Raw genomic sequence first — 22907 nt, forward strand, 5'->3', positions numbered from 1 at the left:
TCAGATTGCCATCTCTTCTTACAAAATCTCGACAGTTATTAATGAAATTGAATACCCAATTTTCTTCACTTAATTGCCAAGTTATTGTATTTGCTGTGAAAAAAGAGCACCTGCAACATAGAAGGTCGGCAATCACATAGTTTCCAACAGTGATAAAGAAAACAAAAACCTAGAACCTGTTTGCATGTAACAACCATCCTCGATTTTAGCTTTAATTACTATTAGAACACTCAAAAAAACTACAGGAACAAAACCAAAATGCACAGAACACATACAGTGTCAGTGGCATTAACTTAGAGCAACTGATACAAATATATATTCATCATATACAAGGGTATTCCCAATTGTTCTGCCTTTGCTTCTGACTAGACATTAGCAGTACCAGTATGCCAACTACAACCCAACATAGCAAAACAGCTCTTTTGGCTGAACACAAACATAACTGAATTACAAGAATGGGTCTTTTTTAAATCATTGTGTATGGGTATCTACAATTTATGTTACAAGTTTTATGACTTACAATTTTAGAGTATTATGTCCAGTCAAAAACTAGCACAGGTTTTTAAAGTCTTTTTTTGGAGCAGAACTGGATAAAGAGTCAAACAACACTAAAGCAGCTAGGAGGAAACCTAAAGTACAAACAAGAAAGCAGCAGGGACATCAGTAAGGCACCAAACACCCTGTGGCAGTAAGAACACTCCTGATATCACCAGAGCAGAACTTCTTCAGCCAAGGTGCACAGCAAGTTTATTCCCTCTCTTTTTAAAGTGATAGGCACTGCATTTCTTGATTGCTGAGAAAGCAGCCACAATTATACAAAATCTGTACATTTACTTATGAACTCTTGTTAAAAATAAGCAAGGACAAACAGCAGGACTGGACAAAGGGTAACACTGCCAGGATATGAGGAATGTCAATGGGCTTGTGATTTTAACTTGGATAATAGCCATTCACCATGAGACTAAGACAGGAAATGCAACAAAATCCAAATCCTAATAAACAGGAGATAAGAGTTCTGGTCTTCATTATTGCCTGTGTTAGGCCACTGACCAACAGGCCATGGAAGAAGCCACTCAAGCATGGTCTTGAAGAGGTTCAGCCAGAAATTTAGAACAGATAAGAAGTGGTAAACAACATAATTTGTCTCCCGGGAAGGAACAAACTTATCTCAGGATGTCTGCCCAGACTTGGGGATATGTGCAATCATTTTTATGGAACATTCAGGGAATGTGCCAAGGGTAGAAAAGGTGAATCAGGACATAACGTGTCAGAAAACGGAGAGGAGGTGGCCTAGAAAGGAGTCACTAGTGTGAGCTGCAAGACAGCTTGTTTGGCACAGCCCTGCACCTGATCACTGCTGTGTGTCCAAGCCCTACTTGTAATACTCCCTTTGTGACTTTGCTCTCTACTCTGCATAGGTGTGATCTGTAAGGGAACTTGAGAGTCAGTCAACAGCTACAGGGAGATCTGTATCTGGAAAGACTAAGGCCTAAGACAGTGACCACAGAAGAGACCCCAAGCCTAGGCACCAATATTGAATGAACTTAAAGCCTGTGTTAACATCTGTGTCAGAGAGTGCTGGCCTGCCCGTGAATCAGAGGAGAGCCCATGGAGGGGGCTGGTTTCCTTTCACCAGCAAACTTTCAATTCTCATCAGCTGTGGAAGAATTTTATGAACCTGTTTTCTTCTTATTCACCTAAGTACTGTCAGCATGTTTACAGGGTGCCAGTAAAGGCAATGTTTTTTCTTTGTCACTGTGTGTGACCAGCCATACCCTACATACACTGCCATCTTGGGAATGTGTGCTCACACTCACTGCTCGCTGGATGTGCAGACAGGAGCAGTGGAAAGCAGACCAAGAGGAGGAATTCCCTGTAGCTTAGAGAGCACTAAATATTGGTTCCCTTCACAAATATGTCATGATTGGAATTACTATGCACAGGTCCAACCCTCATAAAACAACACAGTCTTGCATTACACTATAATTTTTTCCAGAGCCTAGAGAACATCCAGTGATCTTCAAATTTTCTTTCTCCTTCAATTGTGTGGCATTCCCAACCTTCACACTAATTCATCTTTTGCCAGACACTCAAGACTTTACATAACATTTTGAAAATATAAAATAAATATGAAAATAAAAATGTAAAAGCAACCTAACTTCAAAATTATGCATGGATGAAGGAAAATGTTTCCAGCTCACCTTTACAGCAAAATATCTGATAATTAGCAGTCAAGAAGCCAAACAGACAAATATAAGTTCTGCAAATTTTCTAAAGCCGTAACTTACTGCTTTTGAAAGCTATTAGATTTAATAAGTTAGTGTCTTTATCTCTAACAAAACTTCCCTTTCATGACAGTTTAAGACCAAGAAAAGACCTCATATGAATCTCAAAACCAGAGGATTACTTTTTAAAATCAGTATGCAATTGTTTCTGTAAATTCATTTCTACTTTCTTAAGCATGCTCAGTCCCAAGGGACATAGAAGGGGAAATGCACTTTAGAACATTACATTCTACCTGCTAGTATGAATTTTATACTTCTATCTTATTCTTAAACTTCTTAGAAAATCATAGTTCCACACCTTCAGCAGTGATATAAAAGCATGTGGGATATACACAAGTAAACCATCACTACCCTGTATTACAAGTCAGTTCCTCCAGACTAAAGAATTATGTCAAATTGTCTGCCTGACAGCAAACAGACTCCAGCTGCACCTTTCAGCACAGGCACACCACTAAGAGTCCCATCTCATTAGGAACTTCATGCCTGTAGTGACAATAGTTTGATTTCCAGATCATTAAAGATGAGCTATTCATGCAAGAATTTACAGTATTTCTACACACTGACTTGAGCAACTAAAACATCTCATGATAATTCATAAATAAGTTTTTAAAAAAGCATAAGAAATTCCACACTTCGAAAACACTACTGGAATTTCTCCATCTATCACAATTTATTTTAGCATGAACAATAAAATTTTAAGGGTATTTACGTTATGGATGTCAGTAAGTGTTACTGGTATCTTACATAAAAAATGTTAAATGTTGTTTTGTATTAATAAATTTGGATAACAGCATCTTTTTTCAACAGATCTTGGAATATTACATGCCCTGACCTTGTACCATAAGATGGTAAGAGCAGGAGTGAAAGAAACTTCAAATCATGCACTTACTTATTCAATGTGAGGTCAAGGATGAATTTAGAGCCAAAGGCCTCAATCTGGAAACTTGCCTGGGCCAGATGTACAGCCTGTAAATAGAAACACACAGTTGTCAAAATATTCACTGAGTTTTATATCCAACAAATGTGAAAAACAAAGCTATGGAAAACATGCTTATTTTCATTAATCTCATGGGCATATGAAAACTTCAGCCCTTGTACCAAATTCTGATTCAAAAGGATTTTCCTTTTATAGAGGGAAGCAAAGGATACCTGAAAAGCATACTTTCAAATACACACTCATCCCTCTTAAAAAGAAGAAAAAAAAAAAGAGAAAAAAGTTTCACACAAATGTCTATATTTTGCCATAACCAGATGGCTATGTAACATAAGCAATGGAGTATACTGTTCTTTTAATTTAGTTATTGCAATCATTCCCTTTAAAAGGCTGAAATAATTAAAGCATTTTTAATACACACTTTCAAATATGAAAATTATGGCAAGGCTCATATTACACATTATGAAAAAGTGCTTCAAAGGAATCCCTTCACAATTAATGGCTTTCTACTTGGCACTGTAGCTAAACCAGTATAAAAAATACTGATGCTGGTCGTACTACAAATCAACATTAGCTTGTCTTACATAGAGAGTTAAGTTTAACTCCAGGGTATTCAGTTCTTGTCAGATAAATCGTATTCTTTATTTTTCTCTATACTGTAATCACTGTAGCCAAAGACATTTAAAACATGCTTATCTGTTTTCTAGAAAAATAGGGAGATGATAAGAGATAATCCAAGACTTTCTTTTTGTGAAGAGCTGTTCCAGCAGGGTTGAAGAGATTAGATCTGAATTTCATAGTATCTTTCCCAATAATGTTCTAATAAAATCATGCTTACTTATACACTAATTCGATACAGTATTAATAATTACCCAAAGCTGGAATATTATGACTAAGCCCATTATTCAAAAGACAAAAAAACCCCTATTTTTGATTAAACACCACAATTAATTCTCAGGTATGTAACAGAAAATATATCAAGTTCTAGCTAGTTTAGAGCATACTTAAATAGTATGAGGGTTAGCTTTTACAGCCCACAGCTCTGCTCTCTTTTGGAAATTTCTCCACAAAGGATAAGTTCAAAGGATAAGTTTCTCTTCCATTCCTGCACTACACAAAATAGCACTGATTTTCATCTTCCTTCTCAGCAAAGTTATTAATAATATTTCAGAAAGTTCTTCAATACAATTTTTTTAAGTTGCTATTGTGACTAAAATCAGCTGTGACATCTCCTGTATTACTTTATCATTCTTTGCTGCCAGAATTATAATTTCCCTTTCAAAAGGGTCACAAAGCTTTGTTGTCAAGCTTCTTTTTTAAAAATAGAAGTGATGTACAAATATTTTAAACACTTAATGCCATTAAACAATCTTAACTAAAGCCTGGTTTTGTTCATTAAAAAAATACAATGACTCTAAATGAGAAATAAAAAAATAATATTCCTAGCTGACATCTAAAATCATATAGAAGCAAACCAGTACTAAGCTTTCTCTGTGTTCTGTTTTTTGGTAAATGTATACTGTCTCACCAATTTGCTAACACTGGCCTGGCAGATCTGAGTTCACAGCTGCTCTGAATCAGCAAAGCAAAACAGTTTAAGTACAAACACAAACAGGTGGCATGATCAGACTCTGCTAGCATATACATTAAATAAAAAAAAGGAATGTCAGGTTAAATACATGCCTAGTAGGAGAGGCTTCTCAACCCCAAATCCACTTTTTTTTAACAAATTAAATAAAGGAACAAGTATCACAGGGAGCTTTCCAAGCATCTGTTCATGACAGAAACCTTACTATGTTTTCAAAACATACATGTATTCTTTTTTTTTTTTTTAAAGCATGAAAATTTGTTACAGGAAAAGGGCTGCAAATAGTTTTATGCCATAAAGATTCCACTTCAGAGTTATACAAGCTACTGCTTTGAATCTCCTCCACATGGAACTTTTACCTAAAAGGATGTGTCTTCATATACATGCCACAAACAAGATTTCAATGTTAAATATCTGCAAAATTTACAAGAGCACGAACTATTCCATTAAGGTCATTCTGAAACACGAGAAATCTCTCCCTAGGCATCAGCTACTGATTTCAGTGACAGTTAGATGGATGAGTAGTCTGACCTGCTACAGCTTTCCAACTGTCCAATAAAGCCTGTTCAATGATACCTGTGTATCACCCTTCAAGTTTCTAAGCCAAGAACCATGTATTCTTTATCTTTCTGCAATTTCAAATTATTAAAAGTAATTTTTATTCTTGGTTTCCATTATCTTAAAACCCCTTCCTCTTGTAGACTTACATATAGCAACATTGCTATTTCTGAAAACAACTACTTCTGTGCAAAAAACCAGTACTTGTTATCTATTAGTGTGACTCACTAGAGATGCAGCCTGTGCACAGAAGCAATTGCTGCAAAGCAGCTGACACTAATTTGATGACCTGCAGCAGGGCATGTTCTCCAAACTCAGCTGAAACCACTGCTTACAAAAAGATTTGAAATCCCTGCAGTTTAGCAAAAGCACTGTTTTGAATTCAGGTGAAGGCAATACACTGCTGCTCCAGCAAATACAGATTCTCTTAAGCCAGTTTAACAACAGATAACCACTCCCAAAAGCCATAAACCAGCTGAAGGTGATGAGACTAAATATCCAATCCTGAAACATTATTTTCCTGCAAGAAGTTAGCATAGAAAGCCACCAGTGAATTATCACCAGGTGTTTTAAGCATTACAACCATCATGTACCACAATGATGGGAAGAAATATTTCAAAAAAGTATCTGCAATTCTGTTATCCACCTCATAATTTCACTGTATTCTCTCATCAGCTGCTGTGTAATACAAATACCTGAAGGATAATCTGAAATACAGTGTTCTTCTCATTTGCATAGAAATATAAATTCAAACAAGAATATAATGTTGATCAGCATGTATTTTGAAGAATAGATATGTTTTTGCAGGAAAAATATTAAACATCATCCTCTTGTCTAGCTTGTGCACATGCAAATGCTCACACCTGCAAAAGTGTTCAATATTTACATAAAGAGGAGACCAAGTTCCTTTGTCTGTGTTTGCTTATCATCTAAAAACCTCTGCAGAGGTTCCTGCTTTGACAGCTACAGCCTAGTCCAATGGCAAAGCTCCAAAATTATATAAAGTTTTTCTTCAGCAAAGACTTACTGATGATGTATAATGATGTGGGTTGAAGAAAAGTCTGAGTCTCTCAAATTCTTCCTGTCCTCATACCCAAATTTTAGGGGAAAAAAAAAGTCCTTTTTTCCCCCCCTGTTCTGGAAGCTCGAATTACTGATATAGTCATTGTAACAAGATATTCTTCATACTAGGGACATTCCAATAGTGCTATAGCTGCTTATGAAAAGTAGTAGCTCTCAGGGCTTTTTCCAAGCTAAAAATCCATATATATAAAGAATTACAGTTTCTTTCAAATCAGTCATTATGTTGCAGTATGTTTCAATATAAAAACGGCTATAACAGGAATCTCAGTTCTACTGATCTATGTCACAACTTGAATCCTTCCATTGTTTTCATTATCACATTTGGGCATCATTTGTCAATAATTCACTTTTTTCAGACTTTCAGGAAATTTACAATCATCACCACCAAAAATAAACTACTATGTTAGTTTTACTTTCTTCACAGTAAAACTATGCCCAATGCCACAATGTCTTACCCCTTCAAAAATACTAACTTCTGTCACAAGTCTTTAAACAAAAGTAACAGCATTATTTAACTGACTAATGGTAGCTATGAGTCTTTGGCTATCTTCATGCAGATACAATTTCCAAAGGACAAGCTCATTGCTTTTAGGAATCTATTTTTTTATACAATTCTGCTGACTAAAATAATGGCCAAAAGCTACCTCTCTGTGTTTTGAAGCTGAGCAAGGGGTTTCATCACTCTCATTATGGAAATAGAAATGTAATTCAAATTTAGATGGATTTTACACCACCAAAACAGTTTTTTGCTCTAGACCTCCATTCTAATAATAGCTTAAGTTTTGTCACAAGTCAACGTGACTTATACATATGAGTACACAATCCTGCTTTCAGCTTGTTGGCCTATCCTCAGACCCCATACAGAAACTATTTCCTCTTCAAGCATTTGTTACATTCCACTGCATGGCACATCCACCAAAACAACCTTCCACTACTCCCTTGAAATACAAAAATTCATATTGAAACAGAATACATAAATGTCCCAGCAGCATGTGAAATTTGATGTTTAAAACATACATTTCAGCATTTCACAAAACCTCCTGTTGATGATTTGTCTCTGGACTTTTACAGTAGAGGAATTACTCTGATGCACTTGAACCCCAAGCCTTGAAGACTGTTCTTTGAAAGAAAGGTTATGGGCATGTGAAAAAAGACCTCTTGATGCAATCCTATTGTTGAGCATCTAAACACCAGGGGCCAGAACTCACCATTCTCTCCCAACATGGCAATACTCACATACCCTTCTGTAGTAACACTGGCCTGCAAAGTCATATCCCTCTGGAGATCTTTTCATAAACTCTACAAAGTAGCACATCCCTATCTTGGGCCACTTTCCTGCAGTACCCAGGTTCCCACAAATCCTAGAAATCCTATAAACTTAATTTATTTCTATTTCAGAACAAGGCATAGCAAGTACAAGAGTTGTGCTACCTAACACTTAGGAAATGAAATCTTTTATAGGTTATTGTGTGAAGCTCATGAGAGAATCCAGAAACACATTAAAAAAAATTAAGAAGTTGTAGAAATAACATGACCTGCATTTCAGCTAAGAAATAAAGATCTAGATCTAGTTGAAGCTGGCATAAGGAAGATCTACTCTGAGAAACCAAAGACAGGAAAGACCAATTTCAATCCTCCTGTTAGTAACTACTGAAGACACAGAGTCAAGATAAGCCTTCTGTATTAATATAAATTCCATACAGAATAGAAAAAATAAAAAGTACACACAATCCTCCATTTACAAGTAGTGCAAACTGAAGCTGCACCACAGAAAGATGAGAGGAAAAAAAAAAAAAGAAAAGACAAAGCCAGCTGAAATACTACAAAGATTCTTCAACAATCTAATACATGTAAGTCACATGGACTCCATTCATCATTGTGACCAGTTTTCATTACATGGGGATTAAAAATAAAAACACAGACTAAAATAGGCATGTAAAGGGAAAACTAACTAGTGCATAGGATTTTTTTTCTGGATTTTAAAAAGAATTCACATGATGCCATCTCTTAAGAGTTCATCAATTGTGATCTCTGGTCTTTTGCAAAAAAAATACCTGCTTTTTTTCCAATACGGCTTCCTTTTAAATGGAAAAGAGCTGTTTTCCTTCATCTTAAGGATGCTTTCCTGCTGAACTTTCATATGCTGCATACTAAAATTACATCGAGGACTGAGAGAGCCCTGTATCTCAACCTTTAAAGCAAGGCAACATAGCAAAAATTATTGCATCCACCTGGAGGAGTATTTTCTTTATGTAAATGACAAACAGCTGACCTGATCAGAAACACCTGGAGTTCCACCTCATGAAAAATAGCTCAAAATAAATCCAACTTTTTGGGGGAAGGGGGAACATCTTCATAGTCAAAAGTACTCTTCCTTATTTTTTCCTTTTTAGGATCTGCAAAACAGTTTTCCTAACACCTCTCTCCTTCCCAAAATCACATTAACAGCTTATAATTATGCATGAAGAGATGGCTTCCTCAGAGTTCCTGAAAACTTCTGATTCAGAAACTCTTCAGCAGATACAGTCAGCCTCCATATGAATCCAGTCTGAGTTATTTTCAACTCAAAATTTGCTAAGGTTGCCCTGGGCTGTGCTTCTCCAGCAATCCTATTATGTTCAAACACCTTGCATTGCAGGATTTTTCCTTCTGCTGGCCACTGTAAGGACTTGCTCCTAGCCTTCTGTGACAAGTTGTGCCCAATGCAGTCTTCTTGCTAGCTCCTAAAAATCTGGTGTATGTAGCCTGTGAAAATGAACCAGAGCAACCACCTGGTTCAATAAAGAGATTAACAGTTCCTTCAAAATACCACCTCCACCTGCAGAAGCTTAAAAAGACAGTACACAGGTGACTCAGACCTCTTCATCAATTTTAAGGATTCCTGTGAGTTTCTTCAGTGTGTTTTTATAAATAGATGCTCATTTTTGAACATTTTGCACTAAAAATAACTTCAGAAGAACTCAAAACCAGCTAGCCTTAATTTGACTATGAGGAAACAGGTACACAGAATTAAGAGTTTTCAAGCATCAAGTATTTAAAATCTTTTTTAAGAGCACAAAGCTAAAATAAAGTATACACTAGAACTCTGCCCCCTTGGATATAGATCACTTTGTCAAAACTATGGTTTTGACATTTCCATCTTTTAGCAGTGATAAAAAGCTTTTCCCAAGAAGAAGAAATACAAGAGGGTCTTGATCACAAACACCTTCTCAATATGATGACATTTCACCAAAGGGGCAGAGAGAAAATCAGTGCTAAGGAAGTAACTTATTATTTATTCTCTGCTACACTGTTTTCTTTCCAGTGTGTAATTTCTACCAACATTTCATGGAGAACATTGCAGACCCTTACTTTTGGGACGTGATTTTTTAAAAATATTTTAAATAATTTTACATAATTATATTTCTCCAACTTCTCCAACCTCTTTCTTCCCACATGCACACCATTTCTTCTAGTCTCACCCTCTCCTTATAGTGACTCAGCATTTCTGAGGCATCCAGGCCTAATCCCACAAACTGCCCACATTACACTATTCTGACTACTGTAGAGAAGTTCCACAGAAAGGAGTCTACTGAATATTATCAATAGTTAGGGACACATCATATACCTATAAATGGCATATTAAGGTTGACAAGAAAATACAGGTTAAAATGTATAGTCCCAAGAACAGTAAAAGAACAACAAAAGCATTTTTTTCCACTCTACATATATATAAGGCTGTCTTAACTTTTTTCACATGTTATTAAAAAATCCTAAATACAGATGTCTTTCTTTACCTAACTATATTTTGTTATTTAGTAGTTATTTACCTAACTACTTCTCTTTATTACCAATGTAAGAGACATCAAAATCTCACAAGTAGGATTTATTACCATACAGCATTTCTTTTAATTTGGGGAAGGATAAAGGCCAGTACTGAAAAGAATCCCCCACTAAGTCAAAGCCAACCCATGGGTATCTTACACAATCAATTTCATTGTTTTGTTTATGGGTTTTTGTTTGGATTGTTTTCTTTTTACACCTTCCAGACTTCCCCCAGGCCACAATTATTGCTCTACAGAGAAGATTATAGCAAATCTTAAACAGAGGAAAACAATATAATAACAAATATTTTAGTTATTGTAAAGTAGATGAAAGTGCAAAGAATTACTTCATGCAAGGAAATGCACAAGATGCAAGTTGGAGGTGAAGGTGTCAGGTACGATGGTCCAGAAGCAACACATACAAAAATCCATCTGGACAATGAACATAATCAACTCTTTCCTTCAATTAAATACAAACAATAAATATAAAACAACCAAAATTTCACGCCAGAAGAATGAAGTCAACATAATGTCACTCTCCATGAAGGCCCAGGACTGAGGAACCCTTCTGTGGGAAAAACTGCAGCATTAGCACTCCCTGTGCTTAAAAGGGACACAGTGAGTAGAGAGAAGATCCACTTTACACAACAGTCAGCAGCAAGCATGCCCAAGGAAATCAATACCAATTCTGTCAGCACTGATTTCTGCAGAGCTTTACTCCAACATGTAGATACAAGGCAGGGCATAGGAAAGAACAGCAACGTTCTCGTGGGCAGTGCTGGGTAAGCGTAGAGATTGGTGGACATTGTCCCCAAAGGATTTCAAAAAAAACCAACATACAGCAACATGGAGGAAACATTATTCCCAAAAGCAAGCCTGCAATCACTTTCAAATCCCTTTCTTCCCAGGAGGGGAACAGCAAGGCCTTAGTGTTTTAAGTGTATTTAAAAGAGTGGAGTCACTTGAGAAAGTGTTAGTTCTGAATGTAGCGTTCTCTTAACTAGCTCCAGTTTCCAACAAAAAGCTTTTCTGTGCCACCCATAACATATTGCTGTATCGAGATGCATCCAAAGGCACACACCAGTATCCATGTTCAAGAAGCTAGGAAGCAACCTTTCTTCCTATTAAAACATAAAAAATTATACAGGTACCTTAACCGTTTTTTTCAAAGATTATTCAGTGCCTTCTTATTAATTCCACATCTGAAATGGCACATAATCAATATCAACATAAGGACATAGAAATGTATTAAATTTGTTGTCTAAAATTTCAAGTGAAATGCTATTCAATATGTAGGAACTCCATTATAGCTACATCCTTCAGTAATACCATACACACTGATTTGCTTTGTTGTCGCTTCCCTATCTCTTTATATTCAAATAATCTTTACCTTCATGTTACCTTTTACCCTGTAGGAAGAAATTAATTTTTTAATAAAGATTTATAAAAATAGGATGAAATTCATTTAAAGGGTAAGTGATATTGTTTAGACAGGTTTATTTCTTTACAAAGTCATTCCCAAAACCAAACTTTGTGCAATTCCATACAATTTCAAGGGGAAAAAAAAAAAAAAAAAAAAACAAACAACTTACTAGCTCCATCCATATAAAATGTAACACTAGAGCTTGCCATAAAAAATGAAGAACGCAGGTAGTGTTTCACAAAAAATGGAAACATTTACCACAGTCTTCACTGGCCATGCAGTGGCAGGAAATGAATGCTGCATTTATTAGGTAGTGCACAGCACACTCAAGTAAGTAACTCATGCTGCAAGTTTAGGATTCCAAAGAAGCTCCCTATGCAGATACTTCTGCAGTCTAGAGCTATTTTGGAAGAAACATTTTGTTGATGGTGATGTACCAAAAGTGAAGACACCAGAACCTGTGCTGATTAATCAAGTCAACTTCACCTAATTCTCACTTGTTTTATCTACAGTTCCCTTTCTGAACCATTCTGAAATTCAAAATAATTATCTTTAAGTTAACACAAGGGAAATTACATTCTTGTTTAATTACATACACTCCCTTAATTCCTAAAAACTGTGGTAGGGACCACCATTAAATCTTGAATATCTACAGATTAAAACAATCACAGTTTCACATCACATAGCACTGGTTTGAAAATTCTGCAGATGAGCCTCTTTTTGCCCTACCTTGTCATGTTTCTGCTGGTGCCTTGCCCTGGTATCCAGGATATGGTAAGGGGTCTCAGAGTCTCTGTTGATGTAATAGATTAGTCTTGAAGGCAGTGTGATTTCTTTCTGGATTGGATTGCTGTAGCTGTTATTTTTACTGTTACTGCTGTTACTCTGTTGAAATGCACTCTCTTCATCTGCCGGTACTTCCTCTATACCGCTTGCTGTTTCATTCCAGTGCAGGCCTGGGGAAGAAAGATATGCCAGCCATAAATTCCATGGCAGAATGTGTTTATTTCCATGAAAAAGTTACATATTTGCTTGCAGTTTTCTAACATTTTACTAATCACTCAAGCAAACAAAAAGATAGCTTACTCATTGAGATAGATTTTCACACATGTTTTCAGAAAGAACATTTTTTATTTAATTGCATTAATCTACATTTTCATATGCAGTCATAGATTATAAATATTTTAATACCTCTCCACCTTCAGGAGGAAGAAACCCTCAACTTAATGGATATGTAGTTACCCCCTACCTCCTCTTGCATAGCTGAATTCTTTCACCAAAAGAAAAAAACCTACAAAAAGCTAAGAATACTCTCAGTGCTGCTAACATATACTGAATTCAGAGTCCATGTGCAATGAATGCTAAACTTCCTATTATGTAAAGGGAATTGATTTCTACTTCTTTTAACTTTGACAAGAACCCTTTTCTTCAGTGGCAGCTTTTGAAAAGAAATCCTGTATCTTTCTTCATTAAAATTTCAAGACAGTCAATCAAAGCGATGTAACAACATAACAATATTACAAGGTAAGGACAATGTACCAGCAATAATAACATGATGCACAAACAGACTGCATTCAGAGCATTCCACATGTCACCTAGATGCAAGCAAGAGCAAATAAACAAAGCACACACGAAAATCCGACCGCAAGCAGACAACCTAGCGGATCGCCGTGACACGTACAAAGCCCACCGGAGCTTTTTGTGTCGCATCCCTCACGGGCGTCTTTCCACGCACAGCATCCCAACCCAACACACTGCAGCAGCGGCACCGCACGTACCTCTCTTTGGTGAAAGCAAGCAAACCAGCGAAACCTTAACCGAGCCCCGGCTTTACACACGCTGACACAGACACGTACACAAAGCTGGGAGCGGGAAGGGAGGAAGGAATGGTTGAAGGGAAATGGATATTGCCGGGGTTTATCGCGGGGACGGCGACCGAGGGGCCGCAGACGCCTCAGGCACCCGCAGCCCCGCCATACGCACCGGCGGCCGCTGCAGCCGCGCGGGCCCGGGGGCAGGAGGAGCCATGGAGGAGCAGGAGCAGCGAGACGAGGCGGCCGAGGAGCGGCAGGAGCGCGGGGCGGCGGCGGCGGCCGCAGCCGGGCTGCCGCAGGGAGCTGCTGCCGGGCGGCTTCATGGCTCATAGCGCCCCGGGGCGGGGGGGGCAGCGCGGCACGGCCCTCACGGCCGGCGGGCAGTGCCCGGGGGGCGCGGGCGGAGCGGAGCGGCGCGGGCGGGTCCCCGCAGCGGCACCGCCCGTGCGGCTCCTGCCGCCGCCGCCGCGAGGGACACAGCGGCACCTCGGCGCGGGGGCGGGCGGGTCCCCGCAGCGGCACCGCCCGTGCGGCTCCTGCCGCCGCCGCCGTGAGGGACACACCGGCACCGCCCCGACACCTCAGCGGAGCGCGGGCGGGCGGCGGCGCGCGCGCACCTACCGCGCCCGCCCCCGGCCGCGCGGCCCCGCGCACGCGCGCTCGGGGCGGGCCGGGCCGGGCCGGGCGGGGCGCGGCGCTGTCCGATGTGCTGCTGCGGGCCCCGCGGGACGCGGCTCCACGGCCCGCCCGCGCCCCGCCGGGCCCGGGCGCCGCCGAGAGCGCGGTGCTGCCTGCCCGCGGGGTGCCCGCCGCCAGCTGCGCGCAGCGCTGCTCCGGGCCGGGGTCCCGCGGCTGAAGCGGCAGCGTTCTGCACTGCCCGAGGCGCAGCGCGCAGCCCGCGCCCCTGACGTGGGCACAGCTGCAAACAGTTGGGTTTGGGAACTGTTTTAAAGAACTTTCGCGTAGGGTGAAATGGCTTTGAGGTGCATCAGCCCTGAGCGAAGTTCGGAAGTCTCCGGAGGGCTGAGCAGCAGCAGGGGCGGCTTGCTCTCCCGAGAGCAGGGCCGGGCTCCGCGCGGCCCCGGGCAGCGCTGCAGGTCCCGGCCCTTGGGAGCCGGCGGTGCCCGCTGCTGCCGAGGGATGCAGAAACAGCTCCGAGGGCTGTGCGGAGCTTCAGGCTTCCCCCCTCCTCCCTCCCAGCTCTGTTCCGTGCATTCCCCGGCCGCTCAGCCTTACTGCCTGCAGCTAGCTAGCCCCTGCAGTGGAGGGGGGTGGAGGGAGAGCCAAATGCTCCCAAAAAAAGGTGCACAGGTATTTCAAAGAAAACGGATATGTGTACAATAACCCAAGAGCAGGACTGCAGCGGGGTTGACGGTCAGGTTCTGCCCTGGTGTAAATCCACTCTGCGGTGCTGCGTTCAGCAGCGGTCCGGACCACAAACACAAGGACTGGTGCATTTCTGGGCAGGGAACAGCAGCTCTCATCTTCCAGTCCAGCATGCCTGCGCTGAACCACCAACATGAAAAATAGTTGCAAAGATAAAAATAACTTCAAAGAGATATGAGAGGATGAATCTGCTGTTTTGTATTCATACTGTGACTTCAGGAGTCAGAAAACCTGAGTTCAGAGACAAGTTTAGATACAGATTTCTTAGCAAACATTTTGCCCAGCAGACTTCTAATACCCAAGAACAGATATGTTTTATTTTGATGCAGGTCTTGCTGCTGAGGAAATAAAGATGTTTCCTTTTTTTTTTTTTTTTTTTGGTCTGGATGTAGCTTTTTATTTGTCAGTTAATGCTTCCTAAGCTGAGTCTGCATACCACATGGATTTCCAGAAAGATAGATAGTGTTCTGTTTCACATAAGTTTCTCTACATTCCAGCCTGACTTCATTATCATTATTAATTTAGAAAGTATAAGCAGTTTTACAGATCATTACCATGCAAACTACTTTATAGCAGTAGTGTTATTAGATTTTTTTAGCAATTAAATCTGAATTCTCATGCTGGTTAAATAGATGTTGCTTGTGGAAACTCAAAATTTAGGTGTGTAGCAGCAGACAAACACTTTGAAAAGACAAATCCATGGTATTGCCGGGGTAAAAAAAAAAAAAATAAAATGTGCCTTAGGATTTCACTGTTTTCTAGGTCTAATGAGAAAGCCATACCCGTTTTCTACATAAAATGGATTTCCTTAAATCTCACATTTCCAGGCATTTTCCATAGAGCCCACCCAGCCCAGCTGTTCCTCATCATTAGATATCACTAGAATATTTCAAACAACAGCAGCTCATGTTTTTCCCCATAAACATATGAACAGAACAGAGGATCAGTTATGTCAGTGCATTCAAATCTAAAATAAATACAATTTACAAAACTATTTTACTAGCAAAGAGAAAAGAGTAGAATGACCATGCAATTTAAAAAAATCCAGAAACTTTCACCACGCACAAAAAAAACAAGACTAGCAACAATGAATGCTGGAAACACCTGCTCTCTGAGACTATTAGGTCCTGAATTTGCTGGCCAGATTTTGAGGTATTTCCTTTTTTGTACAAAGGTGGCCTAGGGCAAAGATTTTCTGAAGTTCTTTTAACTCATGTACAAGCCTCCAGCAGAAGTAATCACCTGAAGAACCATCTAGCTCTCCATGAACCATGCATACTCTCCAAATCCCTGATGGACACAGCTCAAGCTGTGCCTCATAAAGCTGCTAGAAACCTTCAGATGGTCATATGCAGTTCACAGAGCACAATCAGCTCAAGATGAAGTGTCCTGCTACGAATGACAGCTGCCTTTCGTTGTTTGTTTGGGTTTTTTTAACTTGCCTTCAACTTTGAAAGACACTACGAAATAATCCCAGATATATTGCACTGCAGATGTCTGAAAACAAAACACCAGAAGCATGGATTATTGTAGCCTCTGTATGCAGTGAAGGAAATGGAAACATCTAAGTCAGAAGCACAGGGGAAACAGCTGCCAGCTGGAGCTTCAAGACTGGCTGGGGAGCAAATGTGTGCCATGCAAGGTACACACATACTTTCCATCAGGTGTTAAACAGACTGTACATCACAACTTCAGATGATTGCCCAGACTTTCCAACTCCTCCTCCTTTTTCAGGGTGGGGGGCAGTGAGCACACAGGATGACATTTCGTAGTGTCACAATTCAAATAAAAAGGGCTTCAGATGCAAAACTGCTGATTATAATCCTGGCTGTTCATATTGATACTCAGGTGGAAGATGTTGGTCCAGACTCTGTTAACCCAGCCATAAAGATAACAAACTTCCAACACAATCAAATACTTTTTCTGGTGTCACCTGAAAAAAGCCAAAGTATCACTTGTCCTGGGAAAAATCTTCATATAAAATATGGATTTAAAGAACTTGTTCATTACAAAGCATAAATAATATTGATCTTTCTGAGTGAACACAATAAGACAGTACCTTCCTATGGAAGAAAAAAAATATTTCTAGATTTCAACAGTAGTTTCCTATCTAATATTTATTTTGATAATCCATGTAACAAGTCCTGTAACAAATCAGCAAGTGGGATATTCCTGGATATTCCCTACAGATAAAAACTGGTTTTTGTTTTAATAGGAAGAGGAATATTTCTGTTGCAGATGGAATAGGAAATTCAGGAGATGAAAACATGGGTGACTGATTTATCAAAAAGTCTTTTCAAGGATGCTATAAGAACAAATCAAATTTACAACAGTGATGATCATTTGAGAGGAGTAAAGCACTAGGACAGTCTGTCACTTTGACAATAACAGATGATTGCAGCTGGGCAGTTCCAGCCTGACCCTGGCCAATGGAAGGTATACATGCCATGGAGTGCAGGCAGCACAAACAGCACGGCAGAAGCAGCTATTGCTGAACTCTGCTCCCAGAGAAGGGCAGTAGTCAGGCCTGATTCTGATTTACTCACATTACTGCCACACTAGCAGGCTCAGCTAGGGTCCTGCTGTGCTCTGTGCTGTACACACAGGACAAAATGACAGACCCCTGTAAAACGAAATTTCCTTTTTATTTGCAATAGCAAATAGCCCAGCCAATGCTGTAAATAACAGAAGAAACCTAACAGCTCTAGGAGGGACACCAAGCATGCTGCAAGTCTAAAAAGTGGCAATTACACGGGGGACTTTGAACAATAGAACCTCATTAGCTGGCACAAGTAATGCACACAACCTGTAATCTGCGCGCAAAAGAGGGTGGTAGCCATTCTCTATTTCTCAACGGGGGTTAACAGAGAAGACAAAGCTGTACTGAAACTTCATGCCACCCATATTCCCTTACTTTGTATCATATGCAGTGTAAGTATGGATAATTTGTACTGAGAAGAAACCTGGTAATTGCAATGAACAATGCATTGCATTAGCATAACTGGTTTTAATCATTCATATTTGAATACTCACCAATTCTCCACATTCAGCTATTCTTAAAGAGCTCCTCAGTAAGTAGAATGAAAGAGGATATTGCTGATAGAAATTTTGTAATTATATTACCATCTCTTGCTACATGTCCCACCACCTAACAATGCAGCAGCAACACAGCATTTAGTCAGAAAAATCAATACTTTTCATTAATTCTGTTTATTTTAGCCTCTTTAAATACTTTTAAGTAACTGAGGGGGCAGGGAAGCATTAAGCGATACAGTAATGTGAGGAACACATAAGACACATTCAGGAAACAGAGCACTGACTCTGTTGTTCAGAAGCAGACATGACTTTCCAAACTGTAGATCTAACAGAAAATGGTTTCCATTACCCTTCACTTTTCCATCTTTGTTTCAACCTCATACACTTTAGAGGAAGAGCTTTCTCCTGCTACTTCCTGGTTCAACAGAGCCCTAAACACAGTTTTCCCCTCTATGTACAGTAGTGGAACTATGTACAATATTCGGCACAAAACTATTTTAAACACAGTAATACTATAGAATAAAATACAGTAAAAAAATGTCACTTTTCCCTCAGAACTGTCACTCATTTACTGAGATCTGTGTGCACATCTTCATTAAAAGCTCCACTCACCAGTGGTACTGCAAAAATGAACTCTTTTGTGAGTACTGTATGTTCCAGCACTCCACAGTAGAATATACACAGTAATTAGGACATACTTGCCAGCCCTCTCCCCTTAACACTATGAAATATTAATGTTAAGGTCAAGTGAAGAAAGTAAAATGATAAAAGAATATATCTTACCAGTGTTCAGCAGGGAAGGAAAGGGAACACAGCTGTGCTGCTAATAGCAAATGGGTCAGAGGGTTTTTTAATTGCAGTTCAAATTTCATCCAGGTGAAATTTGAAATAAATAGTTTAATTCTGGATGCAGGAAAAATTATTTTGAATAAATGTGCTAGACTAATTTCAGAATTAATTTTCTGTGTCCTCCTGTATAATTAACTAAGCCTTCATAACCAAAGGATTTTACAAGCTGTTTAGTAGGATTCCTCAGCAGCATTTAAGCAACTGCATGTAAGAAATTGTACACAAGACACTGCAGTGAGAGTTTATGCCATCAATGGAAATATTCTCATACTAAAAACTCCAATTAATCACCATATTGTCCAAATTATTAATGAGAGAGAGAGCAGCAGCAGAAACATATTGGTCAATGAGATTTGTCAAGTGTTCTGGTACAGATATACTTAGCAAGTAAAACATATGCCACCAGCAGGGAAAAAAAAAGCTGCTCTTCTAATAGGCAAGCACTTCTAACTCTGGCTGTGACAGCATCCTGCTTCTTGCTAGCTTGTTTCACTCTTGTGAGGTAAAATGTAAAAATAGTGTCAGGAAAGTAATGGGGTGGCAGGGGAAATCTTACTTAGATATGTACTTTGATTTATATATCCTTAAAAAAAATACACGGAGTCGATATCCCAAGCACTTGCCACAGCTGATCAAACATTTCCAAGTGGTAGGTTCTAAAAAAGCTAGATTGCAGCTATTCCAGTGCAGCTTTGGTTAGGGGAGGGGTGATGTCATCACTCATTCCCTGACACACTTGTGCAGGGGAGAAGGGAACTACAAGGGATTTCTGGAACCATCAAGTCCAGCCCCCGGCTATTCCACTGCACAGTTCCTTCCATACATTGCCCTCAAGAGTAACTGGGGAGTTTGTCCTTCTACTACCACTGGAAGGCTGTTTCAGAAGCTCATGGTTAGAATCACTAAGCAAATCCTCTTCCTTCCCAGACTAAATTCACTCATGCCCAACAGAAACCCATTTTTCCTTGTGCCCCCCTTTTGTTCCTGAGGCAACACGAGCACTAATAACTCATTCCCTCTACTGGTAGAAAGGACCAGGCTCTCAGTGCTTACAGCATGTAAGCCCAAGTGGTAGGTGAAAATTTCATGAGATTGAAGTTGAAAATACCTCTTAGCAGAGAGAGGCCCCAAAGAGTAAAGGCTGCATTAGCCTAAGAAGCAGAAGGAATATGGCCATGCCAGTACAACACATGCTTGAGCTACTAAACCTCACTGGGAAAAGGAACTCGCTATCTATAGCTGCTACTGCTTGGAAGATGGTTCACTGGGTGTGGACACACAGCAATTAAAGGTGTTACAGTTGCTTTTCCGATGTTCACCCCAAAACAGAAATATTCTTCCTTCAGTAACTGGCAGGTGCTGAGGTGCTGCTCAGGTACACAGTCTTGCATTCAAGAGAGACACCTGTGCTGCTGCTGCTGCTGTCATCACTGCTGTCATACTGTGCTGTAAAAGGTAGGTAAAAATGCTGAGAAGTGGCAATGTTCATCACATGAGGAAAATCCTGGTGTTTCCAAAAAATGCAGCTCTATGAAACAGGCGGAAAAAAACCCAGAAACTGTTATATCCAATTAGGCATCCTGACTTTTCTTCATAGACAAATTTGGACCAGCTTCCCTGCTCTTTCCCTAATTAGGCATAGGGATGAATCAGACATGAAACACGCTACCCTAAAAGATTCCTATTTGATGCTGTATCTAGGCTTTGACACTGATTCCCCTAAAAAGCCTAAAACATTTAACCATCATTTCTCTAGAGAGATGGTCTGAATTTTTAAGAAAAATCAGCGCAAAGTATTATCAAATTGTCGTGCTAAAGCCTTAGGGTGTCCCCAACACATATCACTAAAATATTTTTTTTATCACAAAAATAACTTGCAATATTGAACATGGATCACAGATTGGTGTGTTATGATCCCCACACCAAAGATGTTCTAAACTAATTTCCTTGTAAGTTTTATATACAACCAAATAAAGTCCTCTTTCAGCTTCTCCCTGCCAGCCATTCTGGACCTATGGATTCCCAAATCTTAGAGATTAGTCAGAGATTTGGTCATTCTCATGACCCATCTCTCAAAGAGACCATCAACGTAGTTGTTTTGTAACATTGCATCGAAATTACGCACAGATCCCAGTGAACGTTTTGCATAATTTCTGCTATTAATTTCCTGCTTCCTAAGGAAGCTTGAGTAAATTTTCAATCTCTCAAAGCACAGAAAGGATCATGACCCAACAATATTTTACTGCTTTACCAGACTCGAGCTGCTGGTGCCATAATGCAGCAGATAATTCAGGGGTTTACTGCTTCTGCTTTGTCATCGTGGTACAAATGCAAATAAGATCCAAAAAGTCTTTCCCAAATAGAATATGAAACCCTCAGGCTTCATGTTAATTTTCTGGACAAAAATCTCAGCCACAAATCTTTAGAGCACAAAAAAACTGAAGTCCTCACAACCATGAAAGAGGGTAGTCCTCTTTCACACCCACAGGAGCCACACACAGCCCTCCCATGTGGATTGTCATGTCAAGAACCCACACCTGGGGGATGTGAAATTATGTCCTTTACCCCGCTGCTTTCATTTTTCCTTTCACCCACATGAACTCATACTTAGTCACCCTTCAAAGATCTTATTATTTCTCTATAAGCATATGTTCCCCATGGTTTTCTGGAATTGCTTATCCCACTAGTTAACCACAAGTTTAAACACACATTATTATTTGTTGTTACTATGGAAATGTAGCATGTTTTTTAAGACATCCTTGGAAATTAAAGCAGCACTATTTTATCCTGCAGGGAGTATCTTTGTAGCATACATGATTGAAAAAGCGATACTTTTCCTATACCCCCCACTATCAAGAACAGGTTTATTATTCAAAGCTTATAGCTCAAAACCAACTTTTTCTATTATTACTTATAAAACTGGTTCTTATGAGGAATTAATTAATTTTCTCTCTTAAATTCCACCCATATCTTATGACTAAGAAATGCTCCAACATTAACTACTTTTCAGTTTCTCATGTCTTCATCCCATTTTTTACATGTGGACACCAGAAGCCCCATAAATAAAGAAGAAGGTTGCTTCTTTTTTCAAGACTGTTGCCTTGAGAAACCAAAGGTTTCAATGTACAATGATGCCAGAACAATTTCTTGGTGCAGATGAGCACAAGGGACATGGCACAGCTGTCTGTGCACACAGGTGCCAGCTACTGCTCGGAGACCGGCATCACCAAAAGCAGTCCATACCCATAATTCAGCTTTAGTTGCACCATCAGCAGTATCACAGCTAAAGAATTTCACATAAATACTAAGAAAACCATAGGAATGCATTAACTTGCAGCAGGAAATGTTTGCTTACTGCAAGCAAATCCAGAAAATTAGATGTTCCTACTTGTAGCTGAAAAGGACCAGTTTGCTGATAATCAAAACACTGCAAGCATCAAGTACCTAAACAAAAACCGAAATTTAAAAAAAATCTCACTGCTGATGAAATTGGATTTCAGACCAAATTGTATTCCCATATGAAATGCATACACAAAACTTGGATCATAGGGCTGCAAAATAAAGTATTTACTCAGAGAAACTTGAGTTTTCCTTAATTTTTATTACATGTGCTGATACTGCATGTGGAGCTTGGAATGCAAAAGAATTTCTTAAATAAATAAACTAATATGCTTCAGCTGGCAGAGGTGGATTGGAGCATTAAACAGCAGGGAAACATGCCCAAAGGTACAAAGCAGATTAACTACACAGTCTAAAGGAGACAGTCTGACCTCTGCTGGCCAAAGGCATTTCAAAGCCCTTCTCACTGGACAGTGTTTTCCTGCCCGTTTTTGGGTTTTTTAAAAACATTATTTCAGCCCCATCTCAAAATTTATGGTGCTCTCCAATATAATTGCATAATCCATGAAACCTCCATTTACCAAAGAGATCCTGCTGAGCACAAAATATCTCTTTTGCTCATTCTGCTTATGGATAAATTGACTTTTCTTGTAGAAGAGAAAACTGCTTTTAAACAGCCTTTACCATCCACTGATTCAGGCTCTGTTTAGGCAATACAACAGTATATCACAACATTACACCACCTACAAACTCTAAGAGGGAAATAACAGTAGATGAATGGATGCAGACAAGGAGCATCAATGCAATAA

General features: G+C 39.6%; 1 protein-coding gene across 9 annotated transcripts in view; it reads right to left on the reverse strand.

Moving 5' to 3' along the window:
• The window catches only part of ADAM23 (ADAM metallopeptidase domain 23), a 67300-nt gene extending 53262 nt beyond the window's left edge, over positions 1-14038 (reverse strand). For 6 of the 9 annotated variants that reach the window (XR_010369128.1, XM_064434112.1, XM_064434111.1 and 3 more), the window contains exons 1-3: positions 13658-14037; positions 12404-12630; positions 3175-3251 (exon numbers count right to left, since the gene is read on the reverse strand). Coding sequence is in view for 8 of the 9 variants with exons in the window: in XM_064434112.1 (XP_064290182.1) it covers positions 3175-3251; positions 12404-12630; positions 13658-13811 (458 nt within the window). In the remaining variant the exon portion in view is untranslated. Of the gene's footprint in view, positions 1-3174; positions 3252-12403; positions 12631-13657 lie in introns of all 9 variants that reach the window. The other 3 variants (XM_064434113.1, XM_064434115.1, XM_064434110.1) reach the window with 2 other exon arrangements.
• Positions 14039-22907: the final 8869 nt, after the last annotated feature.

This window comes from Passer domesticus, chromosome 10, assembly GCF_036417665.1.
Source record: "Passer domesticus isolate bPasDom1 chromosome 10, bPasDom1.hap1, whole genome shotgun sequence".
In the NCBI taxonomy this organism is placed as follows: domain Eukaryota; kingdom Metazoa; phylum Chordata; class Aves; order Passeriformes; family Passeridae; genus Passer; species Passer domesticus.